The following is a 19835-nucleotide window of genomic DNA, read 5'->3' as shown; positions in this document are numbered from 1 at the left end:
TTTCCTGCCGCCCGCTCAACTTCCACGTTTGGCGCCTTCCCCTTCGGGGGGGGTTTCTAGGTCCTTCTCCTCTCCTGACTTGTCGAGTGTGGAGGAGGGCGCTAGATACCCTGACGTCGAGGTTGTACTCTGGGTCCTCTATCCGTTCGTCTTCGCGCGAGCGGGTAGAGGATCCTCCTAATCACCCGACTTTGCTTCCTCAGGTGCGGTTTGCTGGCGAAGGACGACCTCGGACAGGTGTGGGCATCGTTGGGGGCTGGCAGGGCGTGCCGAGTGTCCAGGGGCTGCTCTAGGACCTCTCTCGCTGGCTCCGTGGCGGTCACCCATGCGACGGTTACGACCACCACCACACCCTTACAACACCTGGCTACGCTTCACCTCCTCACCTGGTGTACAGCCCCGCACGTGGTCTCTGTAACACCTACTAAAATCGGTGCAGGGGCCAGTCGCCGTACCTCGGGGGAGTGTGATGCCGCCACCTGGGTTTGCCGTGCTGCCGCGACCGGGACTTCGTGTGCCCGAGAGCTCGCCCCTGACCTGACCTCCCACCAGTACCAAGGATGTCTGTGCCGCTGGTCCGTCGCCATCTGGACCGCCTGCACAGCCTGCCGTACCTGCCGTACCTGCCCAGCCGCCGTCCACGGACGTGACGTTGACCACTGCTGCCGTTCCTGTACCTGCTCCTGCCGTCTCTACTGCCGTTCCTGTGATGCCTGCACCTGCTGACGTTGTTCCTGTTCCTGGCGCTGCTGCTCCCGATGCTTATCTGTTCGGACAGGTGCGTCCGGGCCCTGTTGCTTCGGCAACAGCAGCCCCGGCCTCCGCTCTGGATGACAGATCTGACGTCGGTCCTGAAGGAGGTTGACGAAGAAGAAGAAGAAGAGGAGGAAGGTGTCGTCGTCGTCTTCATCGTCTTCTTCGTCGTCGTCGTCGTCTGCCGCCTCTTCCCCTTCTTCTTCTAAGGCTCCCCCGCCGAAGAAGAAGAAGGTCGCCTCCCCCCCCCTAAGAAGTCTCCTTCGGGGAACTTCTAAGGGCCCGTCTCGCTCTGGTGAGACGGGGGGTTCTTCCGCTGGTCACCCTGCTCCTTCGGGGGCAGGCCCGTCTCTTTCTTCGCAAGGAAGAAAGGACATACGGACCAGAGGGGTAAGCCCGGGTGCCGGCTAACACCGGCACTTCCTCACCTGCTGTTAGTGGTTCGGCCACGGCAGCAGGGTCCGTCTCGGCCTCTCGTTTCGCGAGAGGTACCGAGTGTACGGTCGCCTAACAGCGGCCGTGCAGCCAAGAAACCAGACCTCTGAGTCCGCTCAGCGTCAGGTTTCACACGGCACGGATGCGGAAGACTGGTGACAGCCCAACGCTCAACGCGACTCTCACCAAAGACCAGCTCTCGCTCTCGCGGCGAGCAGCTGGCTACCCGGGCGACGTGACGGTCCATGACCGGCCACGGGGTGAGGCTGGGAAGAGGTCCCCCCGCCCCGTTCGCCGGCACCAGCCACGGCTGGTACCAGCGAACTGACTGCAACGTGAGGATACGCACCGATCTCACCGTGACAGTGGAGCTCGCCGGTCGCCTGACCGTCACTCTCACAGAGAGCGATCGGGTACGGCGACCAGCACCAGCTCCTCTGACACACGAGACCGGGGCCGCTGTTCTCGGTCCAGCCGTTCTCCAGCAGCGAGACGGCTCGACTAGGTCTGCAAGCTCGATCGCCACCACCCCTGTCGGGTTGGCGATCGCCTGCAGTCCTTCCAAGCCCACTGGTTCTGCCAGCGGGTTGCCGAGGAGGGAGCGTCAGGTCTGCCTCTCCCATAACCTTCAACCTCCTCGGGTTAACACCGGGAGGGGCGAGGTATTGAGGAGTGATCGTGAGGGGTGCGCCCCTCAGGATCCCACCACGTCGTCGTACGTACCAGGCACGGTTCTCGGACCAGCCAGGTCGTACGCACAAGTGGTTGGAGGAGACCGAGAGGGGTCTGTCGCTGTTCCTCCCCTTGAGGGAGGAGGGTCTCGGGAGATGCTCCTGTTTGAGGGACTGGATGGTCCGACTCCGCAGGACGCAGTCACTCCGAGATCCAGAGGAACTTTGCCGAGGTTCTTGCGCTGATTCGTCAGCACAACGACCTCGCGGAAGGATCGCCGCTCCCCACCATCCGAGCCCACGTCCCGGCTCGAGTCGTTCTGGGGCCCGAAGAGGGAACCCAGACCGACGGTGGGTTTGCCGCGTTCTGAGCTTGCGGACTCAGTGCTGGACCAGGTTGAATCGCTTGTCTCCGACAAGACGGTTCGCTCAAGTCTGGCAGGTCGAGCAAGCTGCTTCCACTCCTCTGCTGCGACAGCGGCGTTTTTACGTGCCATCTGAAGACCCGATGCCGCCCAAACAGGTGAACCCGGAGTTAGCCAGGCTGACTCCGGGTGTGTCTCTGCAGCAGCTCCTGTCCGAGAACCTGTGGTTCTCGCAGCAAGAGGCACTCGGCCTGGAATCTACCGCCATGGCAGCTTTCCAGGCCGTCTCCTGGATAGATCTGTGGTCCCTCACAGTATCTAAGGTCGCAGCCAACTCCGGGGGAATTTCTCCCGAAGATGACTCGGCCTTCAGGAGACTTTGCCAGTCTGGAGGAAGAGCCATCTCCTTCCTTGCCCACCAGACGGTGAACCTGTGGGCCAACCTGGTTCTCCGACGAAGGGACGCTGTCCTTACTCGGGTTTCCAGGGCGGCCGGGCGTGAAGCGGCGTTGGGACTTCGCAACGGACCTTTACGGAGTTTCCACGTCTCTCTTCCCAGGAGAGATGGTGGACGCTGCGGTGGACAGACGGCGCACTGACGACAGTGACCGTCTGGTTCACCAGGCAGTCTCGAAGGCTTCTGGGCAGCCTTGGACTGCGGCCAAGTCTAAGAGCTCGGCTAGCGCTTCCTCGGTGGCTAAGACGGTAGCTGCGTCGAAGCCCCGGGGAAAGACTCTGTCTTCTTCGACTTCTACAAAGGGGAAGCCGTAACCAGCCCTCCTCCCAGCCCTCCTCCTCCCGTGGAGGCTCTGGGAAGAAGTCGAGGAAAGGGGGGAAACGCTAGGGACGGCGTTCCCCCTCACCTGCTGCCTGGAAGTGGGGGGGTGCCTGGCCAGCCATTGGGCAACTTGGCAGCGCTACGGCGCCGAGACCTGGATTGTAGATGTCCTTCGGGAGGGATATCTATTACCCTTCGAATCTCGGCCACCCCTCACCTCCACCCAGGTCCAACAGCAGTCGTACGTTCCAGGGTCATCGAAGGACGTAGCATTGAGACAGGAGATCAAGACCATGCTGAGCAAGAGAGCTGTAGAAATCGTCACGGATCAGTCACCGGGCTTTTACAGTCGACTCTTCCTGGTGGAAAAGTCTACGGGAGGCTGGCGCCCGGTGATAGATCTCTCTCCCCTGAACCGGTTTGTTCGCCAGACCCGGTCACGATGGAGACGGCACGCTCAGTGCTAGACTCCATCAGGGAGAACGATTTCATGCTTTCAGTGGACTTGAAGGATGCGTATTTCCAAATACCCAATTCATCAGTCCTCCAGAAAAGTACCTCCGCTTCATCCTCGACGGGACGGTGTACCAGTTCAGGGCACTTTGCTTCGGTCTCTCAACCGCCCCACAGGTGTTCACGCGAGTGTTCACTCTGGTGTCTGCTTGGGCCCATTCGCACGGGATACGTCTGATGAGGTATCTCGACGTTGTTAGTCCTGGCGAGCTCCCGCTCGCAGTTGCTACAGGACAGGGATCGACTGCTCGAGTTCTGTCGCGATCTGGGGATCGTTGTGAACTTCGAAAAGTCCGATCTCGAGCCCAAGCAGAGGATGAAGTACCGTGGGTATGCTGATCGACACGGTAGCAGGGCGAGTCTTCCCCGCAGACTCGCGGATCAGCAGATTCAGGGAGGGGCAGCCAACCAGTTCCTGTCTCGGCAGGAACAGGTAGCTCAGCGATGGCAAGTCGTGATCGGACACCTGTCGTCACTCGAGAAGTTAGTCCCTCACGGGCGTCTTCACCTGCGGTCTCTTCAGTGGAGACTAAAGGAGAGTTGGTCACAGGCGACGGATCCCCCAAGCTTTCCAGTGTCACTGACACCGGAGGTGAGGCAGGACCTAGCCTGGTGGCTGGACGACAGGAACCTCTTAAGAGGAGTGCCTCTGCGCACTCCCCCCCGGACATGCAGCTGTTCTCAGACGCATCGACCGAGGGATGGGGCGCACACCTGGAGGAGTTGCTGACTTCAGGTAGTGTGGGACGAGAACGACAAGCACCTTCACATCAATGTACTGGAACTCAAGGCAGCGTTTCCTCGCTCTCCAAGAGTTCCAAGGACCGCGTTGATGGGCACTCAGTGGTTGTTGATGTGCGACAACACCACGGTGGTGGCCTACGTCAACAAACAGGGGGCCTAGTGTCTCTCCCGTTGTACCAGTTGACTCGGCAGGTGCACGAGTGGGCCGAGGCACACTCAATAGAGCTGTCGGCACGCTACATTCCAGGGAAGAGGAATGTAGTAGCAGACACGCTCAGCCGTCGGGATCAGGTGATAGGGACCGAATGGTCTCTACACCAGGACGTGGCGGAAAGGCTCTTCGACCTGTGGGGGCGACCAGTCCGTGGATCTGTTCGCCACCCGGCACAACAGGAAGCTCCAGGTGTTCTTCTCGGCCGTGCCGGACCCATGAGGCAGCTGCAGAGGACGCTCTTCAACACCCGTGGGACAACTCTTCGTCTATGCCTTTCCCCCGTTCAGCCTGATTCGCAAGGTGATCAGTCGAGCACTGGTCACCCCGAATCTCAGGATGATCCTGGTGGCTCCCAAATGGCCACAGGCCATTTGGTATCCGGACCTGCTGGCTCTTCTCGCAGGAGAACCGAGAGAGATTCCCCCTTGGCACAACCTTCTCGCTCCAGCCACACGTCGAGCGGTACCACCGAGCGTCCAGTCCCTACGTCTTCACGGCTGGCTGTTATCCACCATCTCTTGCGAACGAGAGGCTTTTCTCGTAGCGCAGCAACAGAGATGGCTGGAAACGTCCGTCAGTCCTCTGCAGCTGTACCAGGGGAAGTGGGGCCGTCTTCTGTGGTTGGTGTCGTAGACGGGGTCTATCTCCTCTCAGAGCCACTCTTCAGCAGGTAGCGGATTTCCTCGTTTTCCTCGCCGAGAGAAGCTCCTCTCAGTCCCCACGTCAAAGGATACAGAGCCGCCTTGGCGCTCGTCCTGAAACTGAGGGGATTGGACATCTCGAACTCGTTCGAGATCTCCTTGCTTATGAGGAGCTTCGAAAGGTCTTGCCCTCCAGGGAAACTCAGGCCCCCTGCGTGGGATGTGACTCTCGTCCTTAGGAGTTTGACTCGAACGCCGTTCGAGCCACTCCGAGAGTCGTCAGACAGGGATCTGACCCTCAAGACCCTCTTCTTGCTGGCCCTGGCATCGGCGAAGAGAGTAGGGGAACTTCATGGTCTTTCCTATGATGTACGACACTCCAGGGGATGGGGATCTGTGACGCTCGATTTCGTCCCGAACTTCGTTGCGAAGACTCAGAAACCGTCGATCCCTGACGACAGGTTCGAGTCATTCACGATTCCCTCCCTATTGGACTTCACCGATAATGATGCGGATGAGATGCTGCTTTGTCCTGTGAGGGCGCTACGGCGCTATCTGAAGAGAACTCGACACCTCAGGCCTGAGTGTCGACGCCTCTTCGTTAGCACCGGGGTCACCAACGAAAGAAGTATCCAAGAACACTCTTTCATTCTGGCTGCGTGAGGTCATCAGGAGGGCGTATGAGGCTGATGGTAGTGACGACATCCGTACGTCCCGTCCGAGAGCTCACGAAGTCAGAAGTATTGGCCCCTCGATGGCGTTCGTAAGAACTTCTCTCCGTGGCGCAGGTCCTGAAGGCAGGGGTCTGGTCTAACCAGACTACCTTTACGTCCTTCTACCTTACTTGGGATATTGCCCACAGGTCCTTGGATACATTTCCTTGGGACCCGTGGTGGCTGCTCAACAAGTTTTGTGTAGCTAACCCAGACCCTCGCAGGCTGAAACAGCATCGAGTCCTGGTGTGACTGTGTGGATGGATGTGTGAATGAGTGAGTGACTGGCTCCCTCTTCCCGTCTTTTCCTACTCCTCTACCTGTGGGCAGAGGGCCACGGTCGTCACTACGCTGGATGAGGACGAGATGCAGGTGACTATATACAGAGCCCCATCCTATCCCTTTTTACTAGGGATAGGAGCAGAATATCCACCACTTCCTTCTACAAGGGGGGGAAGTGGATGCCTACAAGAGTCAAACCCATGACTTTATATTTGCTCCTGTACAGGAACAAGTTCTTACATTGCTGGTACGAAGAGATACGCTTGCCTCTCTCTTAGTACTCGGCCCAGAGGTCTGACCATTGATCCTGCGGTGCACACCCCGATCAATCGGACAGAGGCTTGGATCCCTCCCTCGCTCTTACGACCAGGGAGGCATTCCAGGGATGGACGAACACCAGTCTGTTCATCAAAAGACTCGGATTCCTCCCACCAAGAAGTGAGTCTTCCTATTGTTAAAGGACCGATGGTTTGTATTACGTATCGGAACAAATGACAATTTGTCGAAAATTGCATTTTTCCTAACTATACAAACCTGAGGTCCTTTACATATAGTCCCTCCTCATGCCACCCCTCACTCTGCGTATTTTGCATGGGCCAAAAGCAAAAGTGATTTGTTTACCGCGCGGCGCGCGACTGTCGGACAAGCAGTTAACTACCGTTCTCCCCTTGTTCGAAGCTTACGACCGTTCCAGCTGCCGCTAGCTACTTCCTATTGTTAAAGGACCTCAGGTTTGTATAGTTAGGAAAAATGCAATTTTCGACAAATTGTCATTTTGGGAAACCTATCTGTGTTCGTGATTCGTTTGGTATTTGGCCGAAAACCTGTTCAAGATTCAAGATGGGCAGACTTTCAAGAATCGGAGACGAGGACGAGATTCGGCATGCCTAAGTTCGTATCTGAATTGTACCATCTGCCCCTTTTAAGGTAAAGTTCCCAAACTATATTCCCCTATTGTTAGAACAATCGTAGTTTAGTAATTTTCAGTTAGAAGTGTTAGGTTTTGTTGGTTAGTTATCATTATTTGCCACATCCACTACCCAACGACCCATCATCATCTAGCCACCTTGTACCTCCTGTGCCCCCAGTACCCCGCCTTCCCCCCAGTGAACAAATGGCTCCGTGGTGGTTGCGGAATTCAAACATGGCGGCTGTGTTTACACTTCTCTAAACACTTGGTAGATCGGTCTATAGAAATATTCCACGGCGAACTAGACTATGGCAGTTGACGTTTTCCTATGTTATTTTACTTCAACCCTTGCTTTACAAGGGTTGAAGGGAATATTTTTGTACATGAACTTTCCTGTCAGATATATACTTAGCTATAGACTCCTTCGTCCCCGACAGAAATTCGAATTTCGCGGCACACGCTACAGGTAGGTCAGGTGATCTACCACCCCGCCACTGGGTGGCAGGAATAGGAACTATTACCGTTCTAGAATTCAGATTTTCTCTGTCGCGGTAGTGTCAACATACATTGTTGCTACCTCCTGACTTGATTTTCCTTTTTCATCGCCATCGATCTTCTGGGCTGTCTTTTGCAGGGAAGTACTGGGTCTTTGGTTTGGCATACGCATTTATTAACTTTTTAATGAATTTTGCTTCGAAATTTCGAAAGAATTATTAATATTTATTCTTTAATACGTGTAATAAGTGTTACAACTTTATTGAGGAAATATAAAACTCTAATATCCTACTTTAGGAAGTCAGAAAAGCATATAAATAGATACGCTTCCTTTAGAAGCTTTAATAGCTTTTGTGCTAACGAGCAGTTAGAGCATTAGCGTACTAGTAGTTGTTGCATCCTCATCACCTTCTTACTCCACAGAAACTACAATCCATAGTTGCAATTTGAAGATAGAGGGATGTAGCTCAAAATGCAAGCTACTAAAAGGTAAGAAGTGAATAAGTGTTCCCAGTGAAGTGGAGGGTGCGTTCTGACCGGCTCCGTAGTGCCTCCAGGCCTAGACCTCTTCCAGACTCCCAGTTCCAGTGGAGGAGGAAAGTCGAAAGCCGCAGGAGGGCTAGGGAGAGCCCCCACCGGTCAGGCGTCCCCTCGGCAGGATCTGTGGCGTCCCAGACTGCCAAGGAGAACCTTTGGAAAGGTATCCTAAAACAATGTTTTTCCTTTATTATCTATACCTCCTTCCCCTCGGCGGACAAGGAGGAGGAATATTCAGCGACGAAGATTTTTATAGAAGATACAAGAACAAATCTCGCCATTGGTATGAGTATTGGAAGAAAGGACGTTTTCCTTCTATGAAGAGATCCCATCCAGTGGACATACAAAGGATGGATATGAACCGATTCGGACAGCTCCATCCACGAGCCGCGTTCCAGCAGACAAACGCGAGCCGCGTTCCAGCAGCTGGGCGCGAGCCGCGTTCCAGCAAGTAGGCGCCAGAGTTCCTTCCTTCAGGCGCAAGGCGCCAGAGTTCATGTCTGCTGATCCGCAATCTTCTAAGAAGAGTGAAAGGAGCCTTCTAAGCAAGTAGAAACTAGCAGGCAGGAGCCAGGCGCGAGGCGCCAAGTTATCCCGAATTGCCTTTTGGAGAGAAGTCAGTCACGAGACTTCTCGTTTTACTTTTAACAGAAGTAGCCTTCTCCTGGCAAAGGCGCAAGATGTCGCTCAGGCGGCCGTCGCCTTTGTCAAGATGATTCTGATACTGAAAGAAGGCCTTCTCCAATTTTCAGAAGACTGCTGTAACAGACAGTTCCTCTCAACGTGGACTCTCTCCTTCATTCATACTCTTCCCTCTTTATGACGAGGCAAGAGCTACAGGAGTTTTTTCTTATAAGAATCTCATCTTTTCGGCGTTCGGGAATAAATGCGGAAAGGGAACATCAATCTTCCTTCTGTAAACTCAAGATCTGAACAGGAATCCTGTCCCTTCCGCAATTTCTGTGGAAATCATAAAGACTTAACGAGTTCCTGGATTAACTTCCTTCCTTAGGAAGATATTTAACGTATTGTCATGTATGTACATAACACATAATTGACAAAAAATGTATACTCTTTGTATCTTAATGGATTAGTTCTCATTGACAAAGATCTCTCACATCTTATTGCGTAAGCAGATAAGCTCTCTCGGACATGATTCGGAGGAGCTCTCATTCATTGGTTAGAGATTCTTCCAGGTATTAGACGCATAGAATTCTTCCTTTTGTCCAAGAGAATAAGAAGCTTGAGAGATTCTCTTCAATCCTCGATTATCACTTGGGATCGCCTTCAGATTATACTAATTCGTTCTTTTGACGAAAAGAACGAGGATAGTAAATTTCCATTCTCTCTCTGCTCGGTGAGGAAAGAATGTAGTAGAGAATTTGGTGTATAGGACTACTGTATGGTCAAGTCATATGCGCTTAACGTAGTTTCCCCTATGGTTGGCAACTGAATTCCCTGTATCCTTCCAGGAGTTTCCTGGGTGAGGACTACGCTTGAAGGGTTTGTTACGACAACACCGACTCAGCTCCTGTATTTAACGAAGGTTGTTTCGCTTAATATGCTTTATTGAGAACTTCCTTAAGCTCGTTATAATTTTATAATATTCCTTCATTGAATGGGGTAACTGGCAACTCAGGAAGTACGGCGAGACTGCGATCGAAGGCGGCTGTCACTGGCCAACACAGTACCATCTGGGTCTCGGTCATGTGGTGTTGGTTTCCCCTCCCCCTCTCTCTCTCTCTCTCCTACGGAATTGACTGGCTAACCGTATCTCTCCCCTACAATCACGGACTTAGCCTCGAATGGAGAGGATTTGATTTGTAGGCAACATGAAATATATTAGTTCTCTGCGATTTGCTAAGAAGTTTTCAATAGAAGGATTTCTCGCAACTTTTCAATGCTGTTTACCGCAATGTAACAGAATTTTAGAGGATTCTAACACGGCAGAGCACTTTAGATTACAATGCTCTCATGCTTACAAAAGCATAGCCGTATTAGAGAAAGGAGCATGCGCAGTGAGATGGATGAGTCTGATGGGAACCGTTTTTCTCGTAGCAGAAGTTTGTTTCCCTCCCTGAATGGACTATATTATGCCTATAAGTTTTTTTCCTACCTAGAACGGAAATAACATATGAGAGGGTACCGGGTACCATGACAGAGATACAGAGGTTCTGGTACATAGTCTAAAGGAATTACAAGCAATTAAGGGAACTTGATAATTTCTCGATATAGCGAGTTGTTAACCGAAGGGTTCAGTAGCCTCTCTAACAGCAGGTTCGGTTCGGTAACTTCTTGATTCGTTCCTGATTCCGTTCCCCGTCTTCTGGAGGAGGGTTCAATCACAAGAAAGGACGAAATGAATTTTTAAATCAATTAGGCCATTTCCACAGCTCTCTCATATCTCAAGTAGTATCGAGAATCTCTTTTTTCGCCCCTGTTCGCGTTAACAAGAGGAAACCTGTTTGGAACTCAAACACGGAACGTAACGATCCTACAGAGGTTCGCTGCAAGATATTGCACGTCCGTGAGAACCGTCTTGATCGACGATGATGACTGTTAACGTCTGTCTAATATTAGTTAGGAAGAGAGTGGTGGAAACCTGTGAGACGTCTTCTTCATAGATCTCTTCGGTATATGTATATGTATATGTATGTATACGTATATATATATATATATATATATATATATATATATATATATATATATATATATATATATATATATATATATATATATATATATATATATATGTGTGTGTGTGTGTATATGTATATGTATATGTACATATACATATACATATACATATACATATACACCTAGAGTGTAGAGGTTCTTAAGGTCCCTTTCTAAGTGAGGCTGATAGAGTAGACCGACTCTCTTGGGAAAGCCTTAGAAAAGTGCTGTAAGAAGGACGTGACTTCTGTGAATCCAGCCTCTCGAAGGCCAAAAAAGGGATTTTGATGAAGGAAAAATCTATTTCTGGCAACGACCGTGTCGCCTGTGAAATGGTTCCTTTGATACTATTTCTGAAGAATAAATATTGCTATTCATCCTAGAGAAAAAAGAAACAATATAATGCCAAGATAAATGGCTCGCTCACTTCTTATAGAAGTGTCGGTATAGTAAGGAGCGAGTGGAATCACTACCAGAGGTCCCTTGCCATTTAGCTTCTTCCTTCGACAAAACCCCGAACTACGGAGGAGCCGTGCTACAGCTCCCGGTCTACTACTACCGTGAGCGCCTCCGACGCCTGAGACGTCATTCCTTTCGATAGCGCGCGTTACACCAAACGTTAAAATTTTTTCGGTGCTGTGTTTCCGCTCTATTTGGATTATCTTTTATTTTCAAGATGTCTTCAACTTCTGCTTCTAAGTTAAGTACTGTTTGGGGTTACTGATCTCATTTATGATGATCTTCGTGTTTTATACATATTCGGAGCCTTATCGGGCCGGTATGCCCCCCCTCGACCGCATGGCGGTACGGGTTATCTCTTTCGGTCTTCCCTACCGTTAGAGATTCCCCTTTTTCTCAGTACTTTAGATATGGTTACTTATACATAGTCTCTATATCTTTATGCAGTTAGTTTTTTAGTTAGGCCTCCACGGGGCATGCTCCGACCGCATGTTTCGGACCTTAGTCTAGCTACGCCTTACATTGTTAGGAGTTTTATCAGTCACGATTGAGAGTCATATCATCTTAATTTATTCTGATGTTCTCTCCTTTCTTCTCTAGTTCCTGATTACCTTTTAATAATATTATAGGTACTACTAGGTTGGCTAACATACACCATGCTTCGGTATGGCGATTAGCTTCCCTGTTATCATTATTTTACTGTTAAGTTAGGCTTTCATACCCCAATTGTCGATTGGTGATTAGCCTGCCCCCCGTTTTCTTGAACTAGAGGTTAAATTAGGCTAACATACCCCTTTCTTCAGATCGGCGATTAACCTAATTTTCTGTTTGCTTAGCTTCGTGTTCCCCGTGTTAGTCTAGCTTTAAGATATCGCTTTAATTTTATTTGATTGATTATTATAAGTAATCCTATTTATATCAGTGATATTGATGTTGTTCCGACGGTTTCTTCCCCACCTCGTATCTTTCACCTGGCTGGGAAGACCACCGGTTGATCACGGTGAGCCACCCGGTTACTGGGGTCCCCCTCCCGTCCCCCCATTCCCCCCCTCCATACATTGCCATCCACGTCAATGGGTGATGACTCGTTTTCTCACAGCTAGCGTCCGAGTCTGCATGAGAGGGGGTGACTCACGGGACTGGTGGGGATCTCCCCTCCCCTACTGGTACTCTCACTCGTCCACGTGCCTCGGGGGCTCGGGACCTCCTCCCCCCCTTCTTCTCCGTCCTTAACCGGCCGCTCAGGGGGAGGGCTCCCCTACCCCACGTTCTTCCCTACTCTTTCCCCCTCAGTTCAGTCCGGCAGGTGTCTATCCGCCGCTACCGAACATAGAGAGGGGGGGAGGGAACCACTGGGTTTCCTATCCACTTAGGATAGTTCACACGAGCACTTACTGATATAATGGGTTTTTATTTTGTTTTATTTTTTTTTTTTTGTTGTTATTTAATGTTTAGAATCTTTTACGTTACTCCGGGGGTTTTTTTATTTCCAACCTCTCGTACTATCCCTTGCTTCGTTAGAAGTTTGACATTGCTCACTCAATATTAATTAACTCCGGGCCATACGGAGAACTCCGGGCCCTACGGAGTCTATTTTTTAGTCATATGACAAGTGAGCTTAGGCGGAGGCAGAGACTTTCTTCCCCCCTCGTAACTTTTCTACGTAATATTCATACGTAGATCTCTATCCGTCGGTCCTACTCCGGCACCCACGGATAGTTTGCATATATTCCACCGGAGGTTGTCATTGGTACTCATGTATCCTTTGACTTACAGATGTTGTCCAGGAGATTGGGTGCAGTGCCATCCTCCAAGACCCGTGCGGCCATATAGTATGCCGTTCTCATCAGGATGTGCAGTGAAAGTGGAGGATTTTATCGTTTGGCATCATGAAGCTTGCCAAACCTGCTACTTGCTAGTAGGAGATGCCTCACTAGTAGTAAGTTTCTTAGCACTTTCTTCATTCATTCGTCACCTGGAATACTTGTTGTTATATTATACCTTTCACATATGAGACACATATTCATATAATCTCAACACAACAGACATTCCTCCCCTATCCTCTCCCTAACTCTAGAACCCTTTTTTACAGGGTTCTGATGAAGAAAAGAAGAAAGCTTTGTCGACTCTCAAACGCTTGGGTAGGGGGTTTTGGCCGGAATTCGAAGGGCCACCCCTACATTCTTACCCAGGATATGGCGGACCTAATATTCCCAGGAGCCAAGAAAGGATCAGTGGTGGACCCGATAGCGGCCGCCCCTTTGCTGGCCGACCTTCAAGTCATGATCTCCCTACAGGAGGGGGATTTCCCAGAGGACGTTGCAGAAGAGTTGCGGCAATGAAACCTCGACGTTGAACCCATGGCTATTGACTCCATGGGTACAGGTAAGGGTGTAGTAGGGGCAGCTTCTGTGGGTTCTCAGGGCCCTTTCCTGAATTCCCTTTCTCCATCACCTTCTACTGATCCTTCTACTTCCACTTCTTTCCGGGGCTTCACTGAAGAGCAGCGGTCTGTCCGTCCTAAGGCTACTTCAGTGATCCCCAAGGCTAAGATAATATATAATATATATATATATATATATATATATATATATATCTATATAGATATATATATATATATATATATATATATATATATTATATATGGATGTATATGTAGTTATGTATATGTATATATATGTTAGATATATGTATATACGTATATGTAGATATATATGTATATGTATATATATGTATATATAATATATGTATATTATATATATATATATATATATATATATTATATATATATATCTATATATATATATATATGTATATGTATATGTATATATATGTGTATATATATATATATATATATATATATATATATATATGTATATATATGTATATATATATATATATATATATATATATATATTATATATTATATATATATATCTATATATATATATATATATATATATATATATATATACTATTTATATAATAATATATGTATATGTATATATTTATATAGTATATATATATATATTATATATATGTATATATATATATATATGTATATATATATATATATATATATATATGAGATATATATATATATATATATATATATATATATATATATATATATACTATAATATATGTATATTTATATATGTATATATATATATGTTATATATATATACTATATATATATTATTTAATATTATACAATATATATTATGTATATATATATATATATATATATATATATATATCTTATATATATAATATTTATAGATATATATATATATATATTATAATATACATATACATTACATACATACATACATACATACATACATACATACAGTGGTACCTTGAGATACGAGCGTCCTGTGATACGAGTGCTTTGAGACCCGAGGTGGAATTCGGTCCAAATTTTGCCTTGAGGACCCGAGCTGGTGTCCCGAGATCCGAGTTGGTTCGGGGACGCCACCGCTAGTTGGCGTTCGCGGGCAGCATCAGCTGGGAGCATCCCACGAGCTCACTCGCACGTGGGGCCGACAGATTTAAGTTGTGTTTGTGAGCTGTACTCGTGTTTTCGCTGTTTTTTCACGAATTAGTGAACTTTTTTACCTACCATCATGGGGCCAAAGAAAGTACGTGCAAAGGAGAGTGGCGAAAAGAAGAAGAGAATGCTGCCGATAGAGGTAAAGCGAGAAATAATAGAAAAACATGAGCGTGGTGTACGAGTGATGGAACTGGCCCGGGTGTATGAGCGTAGCACATCGACCATTTGTACCATCCTAAAGCAAAAGGATGCCATCAAAAGTGCAAAAACAGCTAAAGGAACTACAATTCTGTCGCAATTAAGGACAAATGTCCATGAAGAAATGGAGAAGCTGCTCTTGGTCTGGTTGAAAGAGAAGGAACTAGCGGGAGATACAGTGACGGAGAGTATAATTTGCGAAAAGGCTCGCGTTATTTACGCAGATTTGAAGAAGGAAGAGGCATCAACTTCAGAAGGGGGAGCAGAAGACACGTTTAAGGCAAGTCGTGGGTGGTTCGATAATTTTAAGAAGAGAAGTGGCATTCATTCGGTGGTGAGGCATGGTGAAGCTGAGAGTGCCGATGTAAAGGGAGCTGAAAGGTACATCGTCGAGTTCGCTGAGCTTATTGAGGAGGAAGGCTACATCCCGCAACAAGTCTTTAACTGCCATGAGACGGGATTATTTTGGAAAAAAATGCCATGGAGGACATACATCACCGAAGAGGAGACGAAGATGCCAGGCCATAAACCCATGAAGGACCGTCTGACCCTTGCATTGTGTGCAAATGCTAGTGGTGACTGTAAAGTAAAGCCACTGCTAGTCTACCATTCTGAAAATCCTCGAGCGTTCAAGTCACACAAAATTCTGAAAGAAAAACTGCACGTAATGTGGCGCGCGAATGCAAGGGCATGGGTTCTTTACAGATTGGGTAAACCTCGTCTTCGGTCCTTCAGTGAAGGAATATCTTCAAAAGAATAACCTTCCACTGAAAGCCTTATTAATTTTGGATAATGCTCCGGCCCACCCACCTGGTCTTCAAGATGACATTCTCGAGGAGTTCCAGTTTGTGAAAGTCCTCTACCTCCCACCCAACACGACTTCCATCCTGCAACCAATGGATCAGCAGGTCATTGCAAATTTTAAAAAGCTTTTCACAAAGCACTTGTTCCGCCGATGCTTTGAGGTGACAGAGAACACCAAGCTTACCCTTCGAGAGTTTTGGAAAGAGCATTACAATATCGTCGTATGTTTACGTATCATTGACTCGGCATGGCAAGAGGTAACGAGACGAACCTTGAACTCGGCGTGGAAAAAGCTATGGCCTGATGCTGTTTCAGAGATGGACTTTGAAGGGTTCGTACCCCAAGCAACGGTGGAGGAGATTGTGTCCCTCGGAAAGTCGATGGTCTGGAGGTAGATGAGGGCGACGTCAACGAACTCGTCGAGGAACATGAGGAGGAACTCTCAATTGAGGAGTTGAAGGAGCTGCAGGTGATGCAACATACGAAGGCCCTGCAAGAGATTAGCAGCTGTAGCGAGGGGGAGGAAGAGCCGGAGGAAGTGATTCCTACAAGTCAAATTAAAGACATGTTAGCAATGTGGGAAAACACTTTCGAGTTTCATTGAACAGAAACATCCAGAAAAAGTTTCGACTAGTCGTGCTTCAGCGTTATTTAATGACACTTGTTTGACTCATTTCCGGAACATTCTAAAAGGGAGGGCAGAAGCAAAGCTCTTTGGATAAATTTTTGTTAAAGAGAAGCGCAAATGAAAGTGCCGAAAGTGATTCTAAAAGTGCTGATTAAACTTACGTATCGCTTAGGTTAAGTTTTAAGTTTAAAGTGCATTTAGTATTTTTTTCAAATTTAAGTTAAGGAAAGTGCAAATTTTTATTAAAGTTAAGGAAATGCAGTTTTAGTTTACATTTAATGTTATCATTTTTGTTGTTCGAAAAAATGCTGTTTACGTAACGGGACTAGCCCCTCCCTGCTCCCTCCTCCTCCTCCTCCGCCGCCACTCGACTCCGTTAGCCACCGCACTCGCCTGTCAGCAAGGTAAGATTACGTGTTCTTAACTTTTTGTTGTGTTACGTAACTTTGTTATTCATGCTAAAATTTTAGTTTTAGTTTACATTTTAATGTTCATTTTTCATTTTCTGTTAGGAAAAATTCCTGTTTACGTAACGGGACTAATGTAGCCGTCCACCCTCCCCCTCCGTCACTCGCCTCCCTTAGCCGCCCGCACGCGACTGTCACCAAGGTTAGATTAAATTAACTTTTTCTTTTCTTTATTTTAGCTTTAATTCTATTCATTACTAAAATATAGTTACTGTATAATTTTTTTGTACTATATTTTCTACATTTATATGTGTGTTTTCTTCATTATTTACGATGGTTTGGGGGTATATTTCATAGGTCTGGAAACGGATTAAATACATTCATTTCAGTTAATTTAAATGGGAAAAAATTGATTTGAGATACGAGTTTTTAGAGTTCCGAGCCCTGGTTCCGGAACGAATTAATCTCGTATCTCAAGGTACCACTGTATATATATATATATATATATATATATATATATATATATATATATATATATATAGTATATATATATATATATATGTATGTATGTATGTTAGTATGTTATGTATGTATGTATGTAGTATGTATGTATGTATGTATGTATGTATGTATGTATGTATGTATGTATGTATGTATGTATGTATGTATGTATGTATGTATGTATGTATGTATGTATGTATGTATGTATGTATGTATGTATGTATGTATGTATGTATGTATGTATGTCATGGTACCCTTTTTGGCCTTCGAGAGGCTGGATTCACAGAAGTCACGTCCTTCTTACAGCACTTTTTGTTCATGACACTTACCTGTCAGATATATATATATATAGCTGTATTCTCCGAAGCCCGACAGAATTTCAAAACTCCGCACACGCAGTGGTCGGCCAGGTTGTTAGTACCATTCCCACCACTGGGGAGGCGGGTGTCAGGAACATTCATCTTCTATTCAGATTTTCTTCTGTCGCCGGTAATGTAAACACCTGTTTTCATTACCTCCGTCTAGGATTTTGGAACTTCATTGCCCCTTAAGTATCTTGGTTGTTTTCTTTTTGGTTTATTAACTTGGATTTGCGGCTAGGCATACGCTATCATAAATTTATTTAATTTTGAATTTCTTGACATAAGAAGTCTGATTCTAGTTAGACTAGTTTCAGACTTTGTTGTCTGCAAGGGGTTAGGTGAGAATAACGAAACTTTCGATATATTCTCACTTAATATGCACGACGTGTCATCAATGTAATTAGTGTAATAATTGACTGATTCCGAAAGAAGATGTATGATTCGTATGGATGCAAATTAGAGCGTAATAGAATCAGGAGTTTTCCTCCAAGATCAGTAAAGACGAGTAAACTTTATTTTGCCTAACCTTGTGGTATGGCCTACGGGCCTAGAGGAAGTGTCTGTGAGAGGTATGGTGGATTACATCAGTAATTGGAATCTAAAGTGCTCGCTCTCCAATCAGTGCTGTGAGTGTAGTGATGTTGATTTAGTGCCCCTAGTGTTGTGGAGGGGGCGTCAGATCGGCCTTATAATGCCTCTAGGTCTAGACCTCTGTCGGACTCCCAGGACCACAGGGAGAGGGCATGTCGAAAGCCGAAGGTAGGGTTACGAGGCACCCCCACCGATCTGGCGTCCCTTCGGCAGGACCTGAAAACGCTTCTCAGGCTGCCAAAGATCGTGCAGTGCACGAATCCTGAAGGATTGCTTCTCGTCCTCCGAGACGTCCTCCCCGTACAGGGGTTGGAGCTCCTCGGAAGGACTCGCGCCCTTTAAATAGAAGCTTATTGAGGAGGACGCTTCCACGTCCTCTCTCTCTATTGTCATGCGGTTGTAATCGCCGCCTTAACAATTTGACGACTTTCCAACACATGGGAGAAAGAAGAAGGAGATAGGTTGAAACGCTGTTAAGCGCCCAGATCGCCTTATCATTGTACTGTGAAAAGGAAGAAGGCGTACCCTGTCTTCTCACAGGATCAGCCCTTCTCGGTTGGCCTTGTTTTCGCCAAAAGAAGGGCAAAACACATTTACTGAAGGAAGGATTTGAGTGCTGTCTGTCTATCAAGTCAGGCAGGTCTTCTTCTCCTTTTCCTTGCTCGTCGCTTCTACATCCTCGTCCCCAAGAACACACAGGCGTCCTTTGAGTGCGTTTCTGGAATGTCGATGAGCGTGACAGAGACGCAAGATGTCGCACAGGCGGCCGCCGTCTTTGTCAGGAGTTCGCGAACGTCCATAATACTCGTCCGGACGACGATCACCGTACATCGGCTTATGACTAGCACGCTTCATGAGTGGCCCTCCCCTTGAAGACAGGACGCTTTTGAGGACGCTTTTCGGGACGCCTCCGTATTGATAAGCAACAGTCATGTCGAAGTTTTTACCAAGACGTTCGGGAGAAACCTTGGTTTCTTAATAAGAATCTTATCGACGTTTGGTATGATGGCGGATAGGAAATATCTACTTCCTTCCGTAAACCCTAGAGATGAAACAGGAATTCTGTCTCTTCCGCGATTTATGAGGAAATTACGAAGATTTAAAGAGTTAATGGATTAACTTCCTTCCTTAAGGAAGGATATATATACTCTTTCTATCGTTCTATTACGAAAAGAACGAAGATAGTAAAAGTTTTTGCCTTTCTCTATCTGCCTCGGCAGGGAAAGAAGGTAGTAGAGTATCTGCTGTATGATAATACGATACGGTCAAATCATAAGCACATACCGTAGTTACTTCTTTGCTGTGCAACTCTATTACCAGTATCCTTACAGGACTTTCCTCCAGGAAGGACTACGCTTAAAGGGATTGTTATGACAATACCTAATTAGCTTCTAGATTTATCGAAGTCTTGTTTCGCTTAAATATACATTAATAAGAACTTCCTCAAGTTCGATAATAATTTTATAAGATTCCTTTATTGAATGAGTAGCTGGCAACTCGGGAAGAGTAAGCCAGACAGCTAACGGAGGCTGCTATCGCTTAGACCAACGCATAACCATCTATTTCTCAGTCATGAGAGGTCGGTCCTGCGGGATGGAATGA

General features: G+C 47.2%; 2 protein-coding genes across 7 annotated transcripts in view; both read left to right on the top strand.

The window, feature by feature from the left end:
- Positions 1-19835, top strand: part of LOC135200312 (uncharacterized) — a 338907-nt gene that overhangs the window by 60591 nt on the left and 258481 nt on the right. The window lies entirely within an intron of this gene.
- On the top strand, positions 14816-15700 carry LOC135197794 (tigger transposable element-derived protein 1-like). Its single transcript, XM_064224916.1, has one exon. It carries the CDS (start codon positions 14816-14818, stop codon positions 15698-15700), a length of 885 nt encoding a protein of 294 aa, XP_064080986.1.

The sequence above is a fragment of the Macrobrachium nipponense genome, chromosome 23 (assembly GCF_015104395.2).
Source record: "Macrobrachium nipponense isolate FS-2020 chromosome 23, ASM1510439v2, whole genome shotgun sequence".
In the NCBI taxonomy this organism is placed as follows: Eukaryota; Metazoa; Arthropoda; class Malacostraca; order Decapoda; family Palaemonidae; genus Macrobrachium; species Macrobrachium nipponense.
The sequence above is the reverse complement of the archived record's forward strand: the minus strand, read 5'-3'. Positions and strand labels throughout refer to the sequence as shown.

Excerpts from the sequence above, each read along its gene's own strand:
- LOC135197794 (XM_064224916.1), top strand. The coding sequence starts at position 14,816 with ATGGGGCCAAAGAAAGTACGTGCAAAGGAGAGTGGCGAAAAGAAGAAG.